This window comes from Chenopodium album, chromosome 16 (assembly GCF_948465745.1).
Source record: "Chenopodium album chromosome 16, dcCheAlbu1.1, whole genome shotgun sequence".
Classification (NCBI taxonomy): Eukaryota; Viridiplantae; Streptophyta; class Magnoliopsida; order Caryophyllales; family Amaranthaceae; genus Chenopodium; species Chenopodium album.
In genome coordinates this window covers 27,800,176-27,819,240 of record NC_137849.1, presented here as the reverse complement: position 1 = coordinate 27,819,240, position 19,065 = coordinate 27,800,176, and the positions used below count along the sequence as shown (strand labels likewise).

The 19,065-nt window shown below is 36.9% G+C and overlaps 1 protein-coding gene and 1 non-coding gene across 2 annotated transcripts in view; one reads left to right on the top strand and one right to left on the bottom strand.

Moving 5' to 3' along the window:
- LOC145585062 (nicastrin-like) overlaps positions 1-7,054 on the top strand; it is a 33,633-nt gene extending 26,579 nt beyond the window's left edge. The window contains exons 12-16 of the mRNA XM_081641808.1: positions 1,466-1,537; positions 2,881-3,021; positions 5,118-5,202; positions 5,300-5,741; positions 6,508-7,054. Of these exons, the coding sequence (XP_081497934.1) occupies positions 1,466-1,537; positions 2,881-3,021; positions 5,118-5,202; positions 5,300-5,741; positions 6,508-6,772 (1,005 nt within the window). The 3' untranslated portion in view covers positions 6,773-7,054. The remainder of the gene's footprint in view (positions 1-1,465; positions 1,538-2,880; positions 3,022-5,117; positions 5,203-5,299; positions 5,742-6,507) is intronic.
- An 8,603-nt stretch (positions 7,055-15,657) lies between these two features.
- On the bottom strand, positions 15,658-15,768 carry LOC145587111 (small nucleolar RNA R71). The gene has a single exon (XR_014101143.1). It is a non-coding gene; the product is annotated as a small nucleolar RNA R71 (small nucleolar RNA).
- Between the last annotated feature and the right edge of the window lie 3,297 nt (positions 15,769-19,065).

The following is a 19,065-nucleotide window of genomic DNA, read 5'->3' as shown; positions in this document are numbered from 1 at the left end:
GAAGACTACATGATAAAGAATCAGAAAGGGAAAGTGGGAGAAGGTGAAAGGTTGATGAGGTGTGAGTGTGGGACAGCTGTGTGGTCATATGGTTGTTCTTTAAAATATTTTACTTTACCCATGTCCTCACAAATTCTTTTGACTTTTGGACTCACCTTTACTTTTATACTTTTACTTAGTACCATGTGATTATTATATTTTTTATTTACTTTTATTTTTTACAGCTTATGTACTACTTGATGACACTATGTAATACTTTTATTAGTTTTATGACTTTTATCTGTTTTTTATTTTTAGTTGTCGGATTAAATTTTTTGGACACTTTATACAGTAGCCGTATCCTAAATATTAGCACTCCCTTGATCGTGTCGAAGTGTCGACCAAAATTTAGGACTAACCATGTCGGACACGACACTTAAAGACGAGTCCGAGTAACATTGGTTGGGATACACAGTATTCTATATTGTTGCTATTTGGGCTGATAGCTATATCCCTGTTACTAGCAAGATTGGTGGGATTTGCTCATTATAACTGTTTCTTTTGTTAGGGACTCATCTTTTATATTCTTCTTTTCTTTATGAAATTATGAGTTTCTCATGCTCTGTATGATGCCAAACAGAAGAAAACAAGATAAAAGTGTGGACTGTGTGGTGTTGCTTGCACTTGTCTTGTGTGTTTCTTGTCAGTGTTTGAAAACACTTTGTTGCCAGTTACGTTGTTTCCTAATGTACCTTAGATTCTTTGTAGAGAGTAGATGCAGAGAAGAGAATATGGTCTTACATATTTCTGTTCCAATTCTTGAATTTAAAAGTGCACAATGGACTGGATCCTATTGACTACAATGTCTTTTTTAGCATTGTGTGAGATGTTTTCTGGATTCCTGATGGATGTGTTTGTAACCTCTTCTAATCTTCTATTGAAACCTGTAATATACCTTCTTTTGGTTGAATGGGCTTTCCTATGAGAGGCCAAAAGTGTTCTAGTTTAGTTGAAGTGGATTTCAAAAGAAGAATGAACAACATGATCTCAGAAGTTCCTTTCAGAATTGGTGGACCACTTTCTGATGAGGAGACTATGATTCTCTGACCTTGTGATTCGGTGATTCCTTTATGCTTGAAGAAAAGTACTAGCTCTTCCCTTTTATTTATTTACTTATGAAAGAAAGTGAAAAATAATGCAGATGCTAACTATTTTAAATATGTTCTGAAATTTGTTAATTTTTTGTTTTGTTTTTTATTTTTTTGTTTTGTTTTTTCTCTGTGCTTATGGATCAAAATTTACCAATTATATGCAGGCTCATTTATAAATTAGTTGCTTCTGGAATTAACTTTTTCCTACCCATTAAATAATGCTGCATATTGCAGAAGATGTTGTACAATCTACTTGTTTCATTTTCTTGTACCTGAGCAAATTTTGTTCCATTTATTGCTAACCTTTACTATTCATTCCTTTACATTGGGTTCAGGTTTTGGAGATTGGATCTGTTGGAAAGGGGTTTAATGGTGGGGTAAAGAACTTTTTTGTCCATTCATCCAGTGTAAGAACTCTGTTGTTTTTTTTTTTTTTTTTCATTCATGATAAATTTTGGATCATCTTGCATATGAATCATCACAATACATATTCCCCTAGGCCCTAGCTCGTCTATATTTTAATAAGATTATCTGAATTTCTAGTAACCTAGCTTCCTTTGTGTATGATGTTAATGACTGGGAGGCTACTCTTCTGTCTATTTTTCTTTCGATTGGAAGAAACTTCCAGGCATGAGAATAGAGAATGGGTTGAACTAGATAATGTTATGAGGACTTTTATTGATCAATCAGATTTCAGACTTTTTAAAGGCTTGGGCTCTAGGGTTATGTTGTTTTATTGATTAATATCTTTTTCTTGTTGGGTATATAGATGATTGACGTGAATTGATTTCAGCTTATCTATCTTTAGGGACTTGGGAGTTAAAAATACAAATCTGACAAGATTGACTCATATCTGATTCAAAGAACCTGAAATAGACCCAAACAGTACCTGGAAATCAGATGTGGTAATTATATTTTACCATTTATAACTGAACTGACCATCCACTCAAGTTACCCTCGCTATATGTATACTTCTTAATAGCTTTTGCCTCCCTTCATTTCTAGAAGCTCTTACTTTCTGTTCTCATTCATTTCATGAAGTTCTTCCTTCGTTTTTAATATTCCTTATTTGGTGAATAAATTTTCCTTTTTCTACCATTGTTATTTGTTGGGCGCACTTAAATCCTCGTTCTCTTTCCTATCCAAAAAGCAGATAAGGACCCACTTCCCTTGGTTTTTGTTGCTATGACGACTAGGAAATTATGAAGGAATGGAAGAAATATAAGTTAATTTGGCCAAAATGAGAAAAAGTTATGCAGAAATAATGAATCGAAGAAAAGACACATGAATTTAATGACCTTCCAAAAAAAATTACTCATTAGTCATAGTATATCATGCAACAGTGCTGTTGCTACTGGACTACCGCTAGTCTGCTAATGCCAAGTTTCGACCATTTTTACTATGGATTATTGTTTGGTGGACTATGAAATTAAGACAGGAAAGGGGCATGTAGTGTGTAAAATTTACGCCTTATCCCACTGCCTGTTGCCCATCTTGCTTTTATCCTCATACTGCCCCTTTAATCCCTCGGTCATGCAAATTCTTGCTTGGGGCAGGTATGAGGCATTGTTGATTTATACTGTGCTGCTTTTAATTTTAAAGCCTTAAATTATTACTCTACATAAGGTATCCTGTTGTATGGATTTTACTGCAAATCACATGAGTTTTGCTTTTTGTTCTTGTTTCCACTCACCTGCTAATCCAATACTCCAAAATGCGTGTTTATTGATGGTTTCCATCACTATTTTAGGGAACAAAGGTGGCAAATGAGACGTTCGAAGCGTTGCAAAGTGCACAGGTTTCTCTGAAATCAGACAACATCAAAATCTCAGCCGCAAATATTTTGAATCCTGGAGTTCCTCCCTCTTCATTGATGTCATTTTTGAATAAGGTTAGAATTGTTGCACAAGTATGTATTTTAGCTAAGATGCATTTTCTAGCTGTTATATGTAACATGTATTTTAGTAGTATTGTGGTCAAATACCTCCACTTGGGGCACTTGTACAGGGAAGGTTTTCTTTTTTTTCTTTTTTTTTTTTTTTTTTTTTTTTTTTATTTTTTAATAATTATCTCACTTTCCACTTTTAGTTGTTTCAGAATAGTTGACACACTTTCTTATACAGATGACTTATCGTTATTAAATTATTTTTTTTTACCTCACCTACCATGCCCTACTTACTTCCTCCACCGTCACATGTCCACTTTTCTTACAATATAAAATGAATCCACTAACCTTACATTAAACAACTCGTTTTATAGCACTCACCCAATATTTCTGAAATTAAATGTCCAATAATGCGTGTCAATTATTCCGATACGGAGGGAATATGCAAGAGGTTCATTTAACTCTATGAATTTGTATTGTAAAGAAAACATTTCCTTGAAAGATGTTTCAGGGAGCTATAATTCTAACTATTCTTACTACAATGCAAATTAAAACTACTTCTCCTTAATGGTCTTTACATTAACTATTTGCACACGAATTAAGGCAAGTCGAGAGAGAACAAAAAATAGGGCAAGGAGTAACAAAAGTATTAATCTGGCCAATGAAAGACTGGGGACTCAACAATGTGGTGTAGTGTGCAAGGGAGGTTACTGTGAAAAATCATTACCAAAAGCTAGGAAGTCACTTGGATATAACTAAGAATATCCGAGATTAAATGTACATTTAGAGAAAGAAGACAACAAAATAGGATTGAATTGCTTAATCAATCAAAATAATTACTAAGTATAAAAAATAACCATCCTCATTCCAGAGGAGGATTTTCTCCCAAGCTATCAGTTACCAACACATTTTCTAAATGCCTGTATTACTACTGTTCCTTATTTGTAGTGCTGATATTCTCCTATGATTTCCCCATATCTATAATCAGGATTTTCTCCCAAGCTATCAGTTACCAACCTTTGTGTTTATCCCCTATAATTTCCCCATATCTATCTTCTGCTACTAATCACATCCATGCCCTTACTTTTCTTTCTGGAGTGCATTAGCAGGGGTGTGTTCAGCTTGATGACTTGCAAAATGCTGCACTATCTTCCAACTATGTTGTTAATATATGGTAGCTATGGGTCTAGAACTGCCAATTTAATCCAGCTCTACGTGATCAATTAGAGCTAGCCAAGATCTAGGATGGAGCTCAAAGCCATTGCAGTGATGAGGCCCCATAATGTCAGTTGCCCTTGTTTTGAGCCCATTGTGTTTTAACTATATTCCTGTTCAACCTTATTCCCTTTCCAGATTGTCCAAAGACACTAGGAATATTTGCAATCTTTTGGGCATTATCCCATAATAATAGTGAGTTAGCTGAAGAGCTTATTAAACAGACGTAACTGTCACCTGGTTTGAAATAATGGTTGAGAATAATTGTAGAATGTTACATAGCTTACGTACTTATCAGTTTTGGCCTTGTTTTACTATACTCCCTTGATGCTTCTATATTTCATTGATTCCGTTTATCCATATATAGACTCTATGTAAAGAATTGGAGGGAAGCTGTCACAGTTCAGCGGATGATAGACATGTGCTAATAGATCCAGGATTGTCAAGGATTGTAGAAATTCTTCAGGGATGTAAATAAACCCCAGAAGAACCTTTGCTAAAAAGTATAATTTTGTGAATGATATTGAAGATTGATGTTTCAGAAGTTAGCTTTCCTGTTGTAGTTTTATGATTTATCTATCCTCCATTTTTTAAAATATTGCAATGTTTGCACTTTTGACACTATATTCACATATTCCTCTGTTTGCGTTTTGCTAGATTCTTCTCAATATATTACCATTATATAATTAAAAATATTTAACTTGCCCTCCTTGTTGCAATACTGAAGAGACGGAGGAGGCAATATTTTTCTTGTTTACCATATCTGAACTTTGAAGGCTGAATCTTAAATCTTGCAAATGACTTTACTTGTGGGATTGAAAATCTCCACTGATTGGCTTCAATATTCTGTTTAACTGTTGTTAATTCTGTTCATTTGCCTTTTGCAGGATTCTAAAATATCTGGCGTCGTCTTAGAAGATTTTAATGATATGTTTGCAAATGGATTCTATCACAGTCACCTTGATGATATATGTGAGTTAATATCTATTCCTGGAGTTTTCTCTGTGTTACAGGAAATGTATACCAAATACTGTTTAAACTAGAATTGCTAATTTTCATATTGTTGCAGCAAACATCAACTCCACATCCATTGTAACTGCTGCATCCCTTGTTGCCCGTTCTCTCTACATACTTGCCACTGACATGCAAAACACGAGAATCCCAGATCTGGATTCTATCAGTGTTAATGCCTCTTTGGTAGATGAACTTTTGGATTGTCTGTTGAAATGTGATCCTGGTTTGTCTTGTGGGCTGGTGAAAAATTATATTTTGCCTACGGGTGCATGCCCTAGCAGCTATGTTGGAGTTATTGTAACTGATCCTTCATCTCTTCCATATCGTGGGTATTCCAGCGATATATCCAGATTTATCTGGAACTTTTTAGCTGAGAAGACAGCCATGAAGATGGAGAATACTAGTTTGAACTGCCAACAAGGCTGTAAGAGCGAAAGTGAAGTTTGCATTAAAGCAGAGACTGACAACATAGGTGTCTGCGTTGAATCCACCACCAGGTAGTAACAATACTGCTATGTATACACTTGTATTAGTTCACTCATGTTTTAGTGGGAGGGAAAGAATTTGATTATGAGCGACTGACAATGATCAGAAGTCTTCCACAAATGCTTCTTCTAGCAACTCATTTATTGACTTTGCAATAAAGATGAATGACTTTTTAAAAAAGACCTCATATGTATCATTCTAATTAGCTCTCTGAATAAGAAATGTGTGACCATTTGGCTCTATGTTAGAGAAATGGGATCATATATCTGACTTCCAAACCAATAGTATGTTTTGATGTTTACTGCATCTTGCTGCTCCAGACTTCCAGCGCCAGAAACTGCTGATTTTAGCTTGACTGAAGCATGTACTTTAGCTTCTTCCATTTTAATATGTGACAGTTTCTATTCATTACTCTTTTTATTACAACTCGCATATATTACCCTAATATTGTTTAATATGATTGATGCTGCATCTATGTGACCCCAAAAAACTAAAAACCCTCTGTCTTGAACTTATGTCACGAGGTATATTGGGATGTCCAAATAAAAAGGTTATAATTCCTAGAGTTAAAGACGGATGCTTGAGTTCCCCATGACTAATTGCTGTAAATGAAATAGAAATGGTGGCAAGGACATTAGTATTATTCACAATATTTGTTTTAAAGACCATAAAACATCTTTAGTATGATGATAGATTGGGGTAACATTATAGGGTGGAAAAGTATTCTTATGCTGATTTTGTTGCCATATTAATTGATCTGTTTTCATATTTATTCAGGTATGTCCCTGCATTTTCAACTCGTCTTCAGTATGAGTCTGGATCCTGGAAGTTACTGCCTCCTAATTCTACAGATCCTATGAGCATGGCGGACCCTGTCTGGACTGAAAGCAATTGGGATGTCATTGGACTTCGAGTATATACTCGTCAAAATGCTGCTTATGACCGCCTTATCTTGCTAATAGGTCTGGGTATCACAGGGTTCTCTTATCTTGCCATTGAAATTTTCAAGACAATCGTGACTAAAACTCTAAAGAGAGACTAGATTAAAGATGGATACATTTGCTTATGATTTATAAACCAGTTTGAACTGACACTGAAGTACAGATTCATTGATTTGAGCTGGTTTAATTGTCACTCAGCATTCTGCTGCTGTACTAACCAAACCTAGAGTGTTATATCTGAACTTACTAATTTAGCAGTTCCTAGAGTGTTATATCTGAACTTACTAATTTAGCAGTTCCTAGAGTTGATACTATGTAATATTCATACTGCAATACCTTGTACCTGAGACAGCATATGCACCAATATTTCTACATTAGAACCAGCACTTTCTACCGGTTTACAAGAAATATAACTATGACTGAATCTGAATGTCAGTCTCAGGTGATCAGCCTCTTCCACTCGCTTTCCTCCACCTGTCTTATAATTACAAGCATCCATCATACTCCTCTGTGTATATGCTTGGGGTGGCATGACGGCACGAGTCATTTTATGTGGTGTGTTTGCTGTATATGTGGTGCCCAAAAGATCTTAGGTGTATTATCGTTATGTTCATTCAGCCGGGGTTTGAATCCATATACTATTTAGATGTGGTCTCTTTTGGTTCGTATATGGATCAAATAACTTGTGTTCTTGTTGGTTTGCTTACTGTGCGGAGTTAAATGGTAATTGTACTGTGAGTACTTTTTTTTGAGCTTGTCTCCATTGATATCAACAAAAACATGTTAATACCAGCAATTTTTCTCTCTCCTCCCCTCAAAAGGCCAAATTTTCCTTCTCTCTCCTCCATTCCCATGGGTATGCCCAAGATCGACCACCCTCACGGATCAAAAGTGGCCCACTTCCTTCCCTCTCCTTCGTTCCCATGGCTATGTCCAAGATCGACCACCTTCGCGGATCAAAAGCGGTCGGCCGGCCGGCCAAACAATAGACACCCTAGTAGCAAATTACGAAAATTGGGCCCATACAAACCCCTTAGGGAAGGGATTAGCTCGTACTTGTGGTGTTGCAAGGGTCGAATGGTGGTGCTAGAGAATGTGTGGTGGTCGACTGGGAAGGTAAATGGAGGTGGTGCGGTGGTCAGGGGTCGACTAGTGAAGCTAAAGGTTGTCGGTGGTCGGTTGGTGAAGCGGCAGGTGGTGCAGCAGGTTGTACGGTGGTGATAGAGGGGAGAGAAAGGGGGTGTAGCTGCTAAATTTACAAAATTACCCTTAGTGCGACTGTTAAATTTACAAAATTACCCTTAGTGTGACTGTTAAATTCCCATGGTTTTATTGATATCTGATATCAACTTGTATTTTTTCCTTTTTCTATTTTTTAATTGCAACCTTTAAATAGTGTGCTCTATTCACATACAACTTCAATTACACTTAGTGCTCTATTAAATCTAATTTTTATAAGTACAATCCTTACATTCTCATTCTCAAGATTTAAAGCTATTCCTTTTACACCGCTGGCAAATTCCACCATTTTTCCGGCTTGAATCTCGTTCAATCCATAAACACGTGCAATCCCATTTCCAACTTAAACCACTCGACCGATTTCATCCACTTGAAATTTCGTAATTCTACTTTCTAATAGAGTCGTTAGTTTCGCAGCTCTGGAAGAAAAATCCATGATTCAAAAATAGATAGGCAGGGTTAACAGATAAGGTCGTTCGGGGAATAAATATAACAATAGACTTGATCGCGGATACAGAGTTAAAAATACAAATAGTTGAAATTATGTATTGATAAACTTGAAATACATGAATGTTGCAACTTAGAAAAAAAATGAAAAATTTGTTAAGAATAAACCAACCTTTGGTGGTTAACTCAAAATAAGCCAACTTTTCGATTAAATCAACATAAGTTGACTTTTAAAAGTATTTTCTTTTAGTAAATTCAATGACCTACAAACTACTAAATAAGTTATTTTTTCAATTAAAAATAATTATTAATATTTATTAAATGTCATTCATAATTATAAAAAAAAAACAAATCCTAGCCATCCCCCTCCCCCACCCACTGCCAGCCCTCTTCCCCTGCCACCGGACCACCTCCATTCAACGGCGTCGGCGACCCTACCACCTCCACCCTTCCCCCATTCTACGACACTCTCGCCCCTCCCTTTTCTTTTCTCGCTTCCCCCACCCCCACCCCCACACCACGTCCTCCCCCCTGTCCCCTTCCTTTGTCCTGCGTCGACCCCCCGCCCCTAAACCCTTAAATAAACCTCAAAACCAACCCATTAGACCTCGTTGAATAAGTCAGAACCATTAAAAATTGGACTAGAAAATAAACCAGTGGAAGAAATTAACTTAAGTCGGATTTCGTGAGACTCAACGAACGACTTTATCACCATATTTTACACGGCGAATTCCTGACAAATTATAAATAAATAATCAAAAATACTAAAAAGAAAAATTTACATAAAGAGTCAACCATAAAATGACACATCGCATAATTTATCGAAACAACCGGATATCCCAAATATCAACAGGTCATGACTCATTTTGAGAAGATACTTTATAAAGGTCGACTTATTTTTAGTTTATCAATAGGTTGACTTATTTTGAGCTAACCGGACAAAGGGTAGCTTATTCCTCACAAATTTTCCAAAAAATTGGGTTTTTTTTTTTTTTTTTTTTTTTTTTTTTTTTTTTTTTTTAAATTTCAACCATTTCTTCTCCAAGGTCATACGGATTACCCACCTTTCTTCCTTAAGTTCTACTCTTTCTCTCATCTACACCCCCCTTGCCTTCAAGCTTTTCTATCTATATACCGTAGTTTAACAAAATAATTGTATTTCATTTTTCCTCATCTCCATTCCATAAATTAAAAATAATTAGGAAAAAAAACCCTTCTATCACAATCACAAAATAAGTTCATAACTACACACAAATGAAAGATTTCTTTTATGTTTACAATAGATTTTTTTTTTCCCAAAAAAAATTAAAATATAACAAAATTTATGTTAATCATACTATTCCACTATATAAAGAGTAAGTCAATAACTATTTATAATTAAATATTTAGGTAACCTAAGGTGTGTTCTATTTACATGATTGTCACTTATCTAAATGTGTTTTATCTTAGGAAAAATTGATAAAAACAATCCTAACTTTAGCCGATTCGCTCAAAATAATCCCAATTTTAAATTATTTTTAAATAATTCGAACTTTAGGGGTTATTCGCTTTAAACGATCCTAAATGACCGGCAACCTGTTAAAGAGGTAAATTAATTATTTTTTTTTAATTCATGTGACACGTGTCACTTGGTGATTAGTTGAACTTTTTTTTTTAAAAAAAAAAAAACCAATCGAAATACTGTAAAACCCCCACCACCAACCTTGATCTCCGGCAGCCACCGCCAAGCCCGCCCCTCCTCTGCTCCTAACGGCCACGCCCTGACCACCCCTTCCCCGCCCCAACGTCGGTGTCGGCGCTACCCCTTCCCCCTAACCACCAAAACCCCTACCCCAAAACCACTTTACCTGGCCTTCACCCGAAAACCTTTAAGAAACCAAGCCTTACCGCACTGAAATCCCCTACCCTCAATTAAGGTTCCGAGGGTGGGGGAGCGCCAATTTGGGGGGTTTGTGCGGTGGGCTGGGTTTTTTTTAAGGGTTTCAGGGTGTTGATAATGGAGGTTTTGCGGTAGAGGTTAGGTGATTTAGGAGGAATGATTGAAGCGTCAGCACCGGCGTGAGGTAAGGAGGGTCTGGTAGCCAGTGCCAGCATGAGGGAGGATCGACGGCGTGGTTGGGGGCTCGGAAGCAGCCTGGTGATGGTGGCAAGGAGGGTTGTCGTGGGGGCTGGAATTTTTTTAATATTTTTGGGTTTTTTTTTTAATTTAAAGTTTTTCTTTAAAATTTTATTTTTGAACCGATCATATGTTGCCACGTGTCACCGTAACCTGATATAACAGGTTAGGTGACCGGTTGGGATAGTTTAAAGCAAACTACCTTCAAAGTTTGGATTATTTAAAAATAATCCAAAGTTGGGATTATTTTGAGCGAACTGGCTAAAGTTGGTATTATTTAGGAAAATTTGTTATTATTAATCCCAACTATCGATTATTCCTGAATAAACCGGTTAACAACAGTCAAGGACCTGTTGTACCAGGGTTATTGGACATGTGTCAACACATGATTTGTCAAAAAAAAAAAGATAAAAAAGTGTTTTTTTTTTTAAAAAAAAAGAATTAAATAAAAAAAACCACCACCCCCGCCTTCCTCCCCTTTCCTTCACCGAAAATACTCCCTCACCGGAACTCAACCCCGAAACCACCGACCGACGTTCCCACTCCCTTCCCCCGTCCCGTAAAATGTCCCCATATCCCCCCTGTCGGAAACAAATTGAAACCACCCCCTCCCCTTCGTAGCCCAACCGGCCAGCCCCCTACCGAATTATCCCTCCAAATCCACGCAACCCCTTCCTCCACCGCACAACACCCTTCCTTCGCCGACCCACAAACCGCACATCCACCTTCATGCATTCCCACCTCGCAACCCAACCCAACCCAACCCAACCAACAACAGCTCCAAACCCAACCCACGCAACAGCAACACAACCAACAACAACTCCACATTTGGCATAAGGGAGGGAGAATCCGGAAAAAATTGAACTCTCAACCCAAACCCTCTCCCCTTCGTCATGGCCCTCAAACGTGTCCCTGTCGACATCCGCGCTCAAGGAGGCGTTGCCAATATGTTTGTGGTTACCGAAACCCCTTTTGTTTGTGGTTGCCGGGATCTGGGTGAAGCAGGTGGTGAGAAGGGAGATGGTGGTTTATCGGCGGGAGTTGGGGAAAAAGGGAGGTGGGGCTGCGGTGGGATGGAGGTGGTCAGCTGTTTTTTTTTTTTTTTTTTTTTTTTTGTATGATTTTTTTTTGTATGATTTTTTTTTTTACTAATAAAATTGCGACAAGCGGCCTTTAAGAAAAAAAATAAAAAAAAAAGTTACATTTTCATCAGGTCACCGGTCATTTGACCTGATGAAAGAAAATGACCCTAAAGTTGGGATTATTTAGGAATAATCGATAGTTGGGATTAATGAAAGTAAATGGCCCAAAGTTGGGATTAATAATACCAAATTTTCCTTATTTTTATCAATTTTTCCTTTATCTTATCTGAAACTTATCTAGACATACTTGATCTTATCTAAATTTATTAGACCTTATGAAAACTTATTTTAGTTGTAATGTGTACTTAGGTAACCCTTTGAATTGAACTTATCTGAAACTTATTACACCTGAAATAAGTGAAAAGAAGGTGAACAGAACATGCCCTTAATTCGTCTTACAATAAGTTAATTAAAGTCTACCTTATTCAAGAATTTATGAACTAACATTTGAGTCATTCAGAATGTTGTAGTTGGCTCTTGTGGATCCCTTTTATTAGATAACCCATTTTTTTGTAAAAGTTTTGAATTTTTTGACTGTAGAATAGAAAATTCTTTTGACAAAATTTGGTAATTTTCTTAAACAATATGTACGTATTTTAGGGTTCACACGCTAAATTGGCCAAATATTTTGTACTATTAATTGTTACTTTCTTTGACAACTAACCTCTACCCAATATTTTGACAACTAACCTTTAGCTACTACTTCATTTGTCTCAATTTACAGTTTTTGTTTGTGTTTTTTCAGATATTTAAGAAATGAAAAGAGAAAGTGGAAGATGTACAGTACATTAAAAATAGTAAAAAGTACAATTATAGAAAAATATTCTTCAGATGAAATTATCTTTTATAGCTGTCGAGGACATGACAAATATTAAACTTATAACCTGCATTAGTAGCTTTAAAAAACAGGTGTTCCAAAATATTCAGGATCGAATCTGAAAAAAAGTGAGGGGTTGGAAAGAAAAATACTTAATTATCCCTTGGGTTCCTAGTCTCCCTGGCTTTTGTGTGTTGAGCAATCGTAATTTGAATGATGATGGTCCTACAACTGTGCGTGATTTGATGGATAGTAGAAAGTAGTGGAATTTACATACTCTGAGTTCCATTTTCTCACCTCTGGAAGTGCGTGAAATCTGCAATATTTCCATTCCTCTTTTTGATAGTTCGGATGGCAGTGGTCAAGGATGGCAAATTCTCTATAAGAGCTTACAACATGCTTAGTATATATGGAAAATGTTCGTGAGAAACCCACTACCTCTGTGGTTAGGATTGAATTTGAGTGGAATTGTATATGGAATGCTGAGATCCCCCCAAAAAGAAAAAAAGTTTTTTTGTCATGCTATTAGGGGGGCTATTGCTGCTCGTGCTACACTGATTAGCAGGAGTATGGCTGTTGATCCTAGATGCCCTATCTGTGGAGACTCGCAAGAGTCAATCCTGTACATGTTGGTGTTCTGTGGAGAGGCAAAGATGATGTGGTATCTCCGTAATACTCCGTATTTTTATTATATTTTTTATATATAAATTAATTTTTTTTATTTATTTAAAATGATTTGTTTCATTTTAAAAAGAAATATTTATTTATATAAATTATAAGTGTGTATAAATTAAATGAATCATGAATTGAGGCAATAAAAGTATTTTTAATTGGGTCAATCCTATTAAAATAAGTGGACCAAATTATTGGGAATTTAAAGACCTAATAAGTTAGCCCAAGTCAAAAGTTGAGGGGGAGTAGGAATTAGTAACGATAAAGTTGTAAATATGAGTTTTGTTTTTGAAAGGGGAGTATTATGAGTGTCATTTATGGCACTCATTTAGCCTCTTTTAGGATGATTTTTAATTGCTTTTCTATAGCTCTTTAATCTCTTTTTCTTTAGTTTTATCTTATATTTCTCTAGTTTGTGTTTTCCTTAGTTGTTTTCCCGTTTTCTTGCATTTCTTAGTTTATTTATCCTTTATTTGTTTGCTTTTCTTTGATTTCAGGAGAAAGGTGATATCCGAGGATCTTCATGGCTCTTTCTCGGGATTTGTAAGGCTCAAGATGCAAGTCGTTCTCTCCCTTTAAAGCTCAAGTATTGAGTTGTGCAAGCTCCAAGTCTTCTAGGCCACGCTCTCAAGTTGCGTGGACATCAAAAGTGGTGTTGAACCCACCATGGAAGCCCTTGGAAACTACCACCCCCAATGTTCATCAAGTGGAGCGCACGGAGGCATTGATAGGCGCATGAGAGAGGCTGCCCTGCGGTCGCGCATGTGCGAGGTGCGAGCGCGCAGCCCTGCTTCCCCCGTTCCGTACCCATTTCTCCGCGGCCGCGCATTATGACGAGAGGGCACGCTTATACGGGTTCTTTTTGGATGTCTAACTAACTTCTCCTTTGTTAGTTTTACTATATATAGATTTTCTTCCTTTTAGAGAGAGAATAGTACTAGAATTGATGAGAAATTGAATAAAATAGATTTTTAGAGAGAGAAGCTCAAGATTTTGGGAAACTTTTGTTATTAGATTTTAAAGAGAGAAACTTGATAATCGATGATTGCTACATTTGATCTTCATTCTCTTTGATATTTATCAAAGTTTTGTAAGAATTCCTTTCTCTTTAATGCGATTTTGGTGTCTGATCTTTGATACATTGTTGAATTTCTAGTTGATTGTTTGATTTGATTGTTGATATCTTGATTACAATGTTGATGATGAAACTGATGATTTGTTTAGTTTTGCCTTTTAATTTTACAATGTGTAGTGAGTAGATCCTTTGCTAGGGATGTGGGGAAGCATGTATGAATGATAGACTAATGTTAATTTGGGGATTTTGATTAATTTGATATTGTGATTAAATTGGTTAATGGAATTTGTGCATGTGTTTGATTTGTTGAGGAGTAGCTAACCTTGATTATCAAGCTAGATTGCATTGTAGTTTTCATTGATACGACACATTGATTTGGAAGCTACTCTTATCGATTGAACTTGTCTCGTGATTTTCCTTTGATAGTCATTCGTAGAGACCACTAATTTGACACTTAGGAAATAGCTTTTCAAGTGATTTTGATTGCAAATACTATTTTCCCTCGCATTATTCGATTGATCAACTTCCCGTCAAATTAGCATGTTTATCGTGAATACATGTGGACCCTAATTCCTTAGTATCTTGATATTGATTTCCATTCTTAGAATTTGTTGTGTTGATTTGCTAGCTTTTGTTTTACCAAACCGACTATTAAATCTTCGGAATAGCTTGACTTAAGACCATAGCATTTACCTCAATTCCTTTGGGTTCGACTCAAACTTACCCCTATACTAGGAGTAGGTTTGGTTATAAATTTTGCTTGATCGGGGGATTTTTAGAATCTAACGACCTAGAATCTTCCTCCCGTCAAAATGGCGTCGTTGCCGGGGAATGACATGGTTATTTATTATAGTTGATTGAGTTTATTCCATTTTACTTGAAAAATACAAAAAGATTTTGCTTCTTTTTGGCTACATTTGTAGCCGTACTATTAATATTTCCTTTGAGATTTGTATGCGTAGGGCACGAGATCGAATTTTAGTGCTATTTGATCCGGAAATTAAAAGGACCATAACAAAGATAAGGGTTGCTAAACGTTCCTTAAGCTCAAGTCCCTCAAGAGAGGAAGACCATCAAGAAGAAGAAGAACGAGAAAGCATGGGTGCTAATCCGAGAGCAGTATTGAAGGAGTTGGGAACTCAGGGAGCATATAGGTTTGAAAGTGGAGTTGATCCTCCCACGACACTGGCAAATGACTTTGAGATTAGACCGGCGATGATTACATTGATAGAGAGGCGTCACTTTAGTGGAGCCAAGCATGAGAGTCCCCTCAACCATCTCAAGGATTTTAAGAAGTATTGCAATACCATTAAGGTGAATGGGGTTACTCAAGAGTTGATTCGACTTAAACTTTTACCTTTTTCTCACATTGGACGTGCTCTAGAGAGGTTGGACAAAGAGGTGAAACCAAACTCTTTGAGGACATGGGATGAAGTGACAAAAGAGTTTCTATCTTGTTTCTATCCACAAAAGAAGACGGCCGAAGCAAGGACACTCATTCAAAGCTTCAAGCAAAAGGGGAATGAGAGCTTATATGAGGTATGGGAAAGGTATAAGGAGTATCAAAGAGAGTGTCCACATCGTTGGATTCCCACCTATCAAATTATCCAAGTTTTCTATGGTGGTCTAAGCCCTCAAGGAAAATCTTACTTAGATGCCGGTGCCGGAGGCCCTATCATGAACAAGACGGAAGAGGAGGTGGTGGACATAATTGAGGACGTAGTGAGACACTACATGGATTTGCTGGCAAGAAGGTAATAGAGAGTCAACAAGCAAAAGTGATTCTATAGTGTATTCAATCAGCCATCTCAATGCCATCAACAATTTATCCTCACAAATTTCAAACTTGGGAAAGCATATGACCTCAATCAAATCAAAGCTTGAGAGTGCTTCATCACAAGCACCAATTCTTCTCTCCCACAATTAGGGGAGAGGTACATCTTCTAACTCAACTCCTCCTTCTACTTCAAACAATATGCTAAATGGTTGTTTATTTTGTGATATATGTGGATCATATGATAATGATGCTTCTAATTGTCCACATGCTTTTGTTAATTGTGATGATGATAATAATGAATGTGAACAAGTGAACTTTGTTTCAAGCAACAACAATGGTCATAGATTTGATGGACAAAGGGACTTTGGGAATAGGAACTTTCATCAACAAGGGAACTTTGATAATTATAACCAAAATGGAGGTTATAGAAACTAAGGAAATCAAAATTTCCGAGGCAACTATAACAATTAAGGCTATAATAATCAAAGTCAAGGGTATGGAAACCAAAGCCAAAATCAAGGCTATGGTAACCATCACCAAAACAATGGCCAAAATCAAGGCCAGGGTAATTGGAGTAACCAAAATCGGGGTAATTTTCAAAACAACAATCAAAGGGGACCCTTACTCGGATTTGCTCCAAGAACTCAAGGCAATGGTGACAATTCCTATGCCCAACCTTCATCTTCTAGGACTACTTTGGAAGAAATCATTAAGAACCAAACAAAGATTTTGAAGCCTTACATGTCGGTGAGTGACAAAAAGTTCAATGAGATGATGACACACAACAAAATGCTTGAGACATAAATCACCCAATTAACAAACACCTTGAAGGAGAGTGCTAGCCCTACCTCTTTACCCTCTCAAGGAGTTGATCCTAAAAAACCGGTGTATTCTATCACCACTAGTAGTGGTAAAGTGCTTGAAGAGAGTGTTTCTAGGAAGAGTGAGGAGGGTGAGAAGGTGAGTGATTCATGTGAAAAGAAAGAGCTTGATGTGTCAAAGAAAGAGAGTAAATATGCCAAAGAGGAAGTGAAAATTGAAGAAAAATTGCATGAGGATGTGATCAAACCCAAACTTCCATACCCCCAAAAGTTCTTGAGGAACAAGATTGATGAGAAATTTGGGAGATTTCTTGATATGCTTAAAGAAGTTCATCTTTCTATCCCTTTCACCAAAGCTTTGACACAAATGCCAAGATATTTTAAGTTCCTTAAGGAAATTTTGAGTGGAAAAAGAGAGTGTAATAAGGTTGATTCGGTGAAAATTTGGAGGAGTGCTGTAGTGCTTTTATCCACAATGATTTACCCGAAAAGATGAAAGATCTGGGCAATTTTTCAATCCCTTGCAAAAATAATGGAAAAATGTTTCAAAATGCTCTTTGTGATCTTGGTGCTAGTGTTAGCATAATGACTTGTTCCGTTTTTTAGAAGCTTAAGTTAGGTGAACTTCTTCCAACCAACATGACCTTATAATTGGCTGACCGTTGTATTAAGTTTCCTAAGGGAAGAGTTGAGGATGTCCCCCTCAAGATAGGTGAGTTTACAATTCCCGTTGACTTCATTGTGCTTGAAGTTGCGAAAGATGACAATATACCTATTATCTTAGGGAGACCATTCTTAGCTACTTTGGGTGCTTTGATTGATGTGAAAGGTGGCCTTATTACATTGCGTGTTGGTAATAACAAGGTAAGTTTTGAGCTAAAGTCAATGCATGAGTCTTTGTCTTTTGTGAAAGGTATCATGTGTATCAATTCACCTTGTTCTAATGACAATGTTGGCATGTTTATGTCTTCTACAAACGATGTTCTTGTAGCTTGTGATGATGTTCCTATAAGCGTTGAAAGCAAGATGGTTAGTGAAGATAACATGAAGTCCTCAAAACTTGTGGATGAGGATGTGATTTATATACCTTCATGGTTTGAGCTCTACCCAAGGGAGGTTGAAGATGACTCGAAATGGTTTGATGGTGCAAAACCGTCCACTACAAGGAGTAAGAAGACAAAGAAGAAAATAGAGCTTTCATGAAGAAGAAAATGAAATTGAAACAAAACAAGCTTGAATCGGAGTTTTCAAGGCAAGAGAATGCATCTAAGAAGGAAATGGAGTTGCCAAAGAGTGGCATGAAGTTTGACCCCTCTACCGCTTAGAACAAAGTGGTTTTCTTTGACCCTTTGTGATTTGGAGGAAGGGTCGAGCTTAGGATCTTAAGCAAGCGCTTCCCGGTAGGCAACCCTATTTTCTAACCTTTTCTTTTGATTTTTATCTTTCTTATCTTTCTTTTATTTTCTTTTCTTTCTTTCACTTGTTTTGAGTTTGGATTTATAGGTTGTTTTCATGGGAATCGGATCCCTTGAGCGAGCATGATCATAATGAGAAGGAGTTTCGTGATTAATGATGAAAGTATGCTCGATTTTCTTGAATTTCGAGTTATATGGGTAAGGTAGTCAAGAGGGTTTGTTAGGAAAAATAGTGCTTTAATATGAAGGAAATTTGTGCTTGGTGGGTTCATTATGGTGCTCTCATTAATTTGGGATATTGAACCCACTGTCAAGGCGTTTTGAAACTGATATGTTTAGTGGGTTCAACAATCCTGGGATGATATGCATAGAGCACATAATCGAATACACCAGGAGAAAGAAGCAAGGCAAAGCAATAGGGGCACGGGCGCGCAGTCGAGCAGCACGGGCGCGCACCCTCGCTGCATGGCCGCGCAGGTGCCCTGCCCGAATCATATTTCTTTCTTTCTTCTTTCTTTCCCTCATTTCCCCCATACCCTCACCATTGTCCGCACTCCATCTCTCTCTGTTAACGAAACCCTAACTTCCTTCATCACAATTCTTCACTTAAATCTCTATATTTCCTCACAAATTCATCAAACTTCTACTCAAATTTCATAAAATTCACAAAAACACATACTACGCACTTTCCTCCATTTCTTCTTCTTCATTCTCTTTCCTCCATATAAGAGCAAATTGGGGTTTTTCGCTTTGGAGGAATTTTGGGAAACTTGCTTCTTGTATGGTATAATCAACTTCTCTACTCTTATTTTGCATAATTGCATCAATTTTAGTTGATAATTTGATTATTCATACTTGTGAATAGTAGTAGTA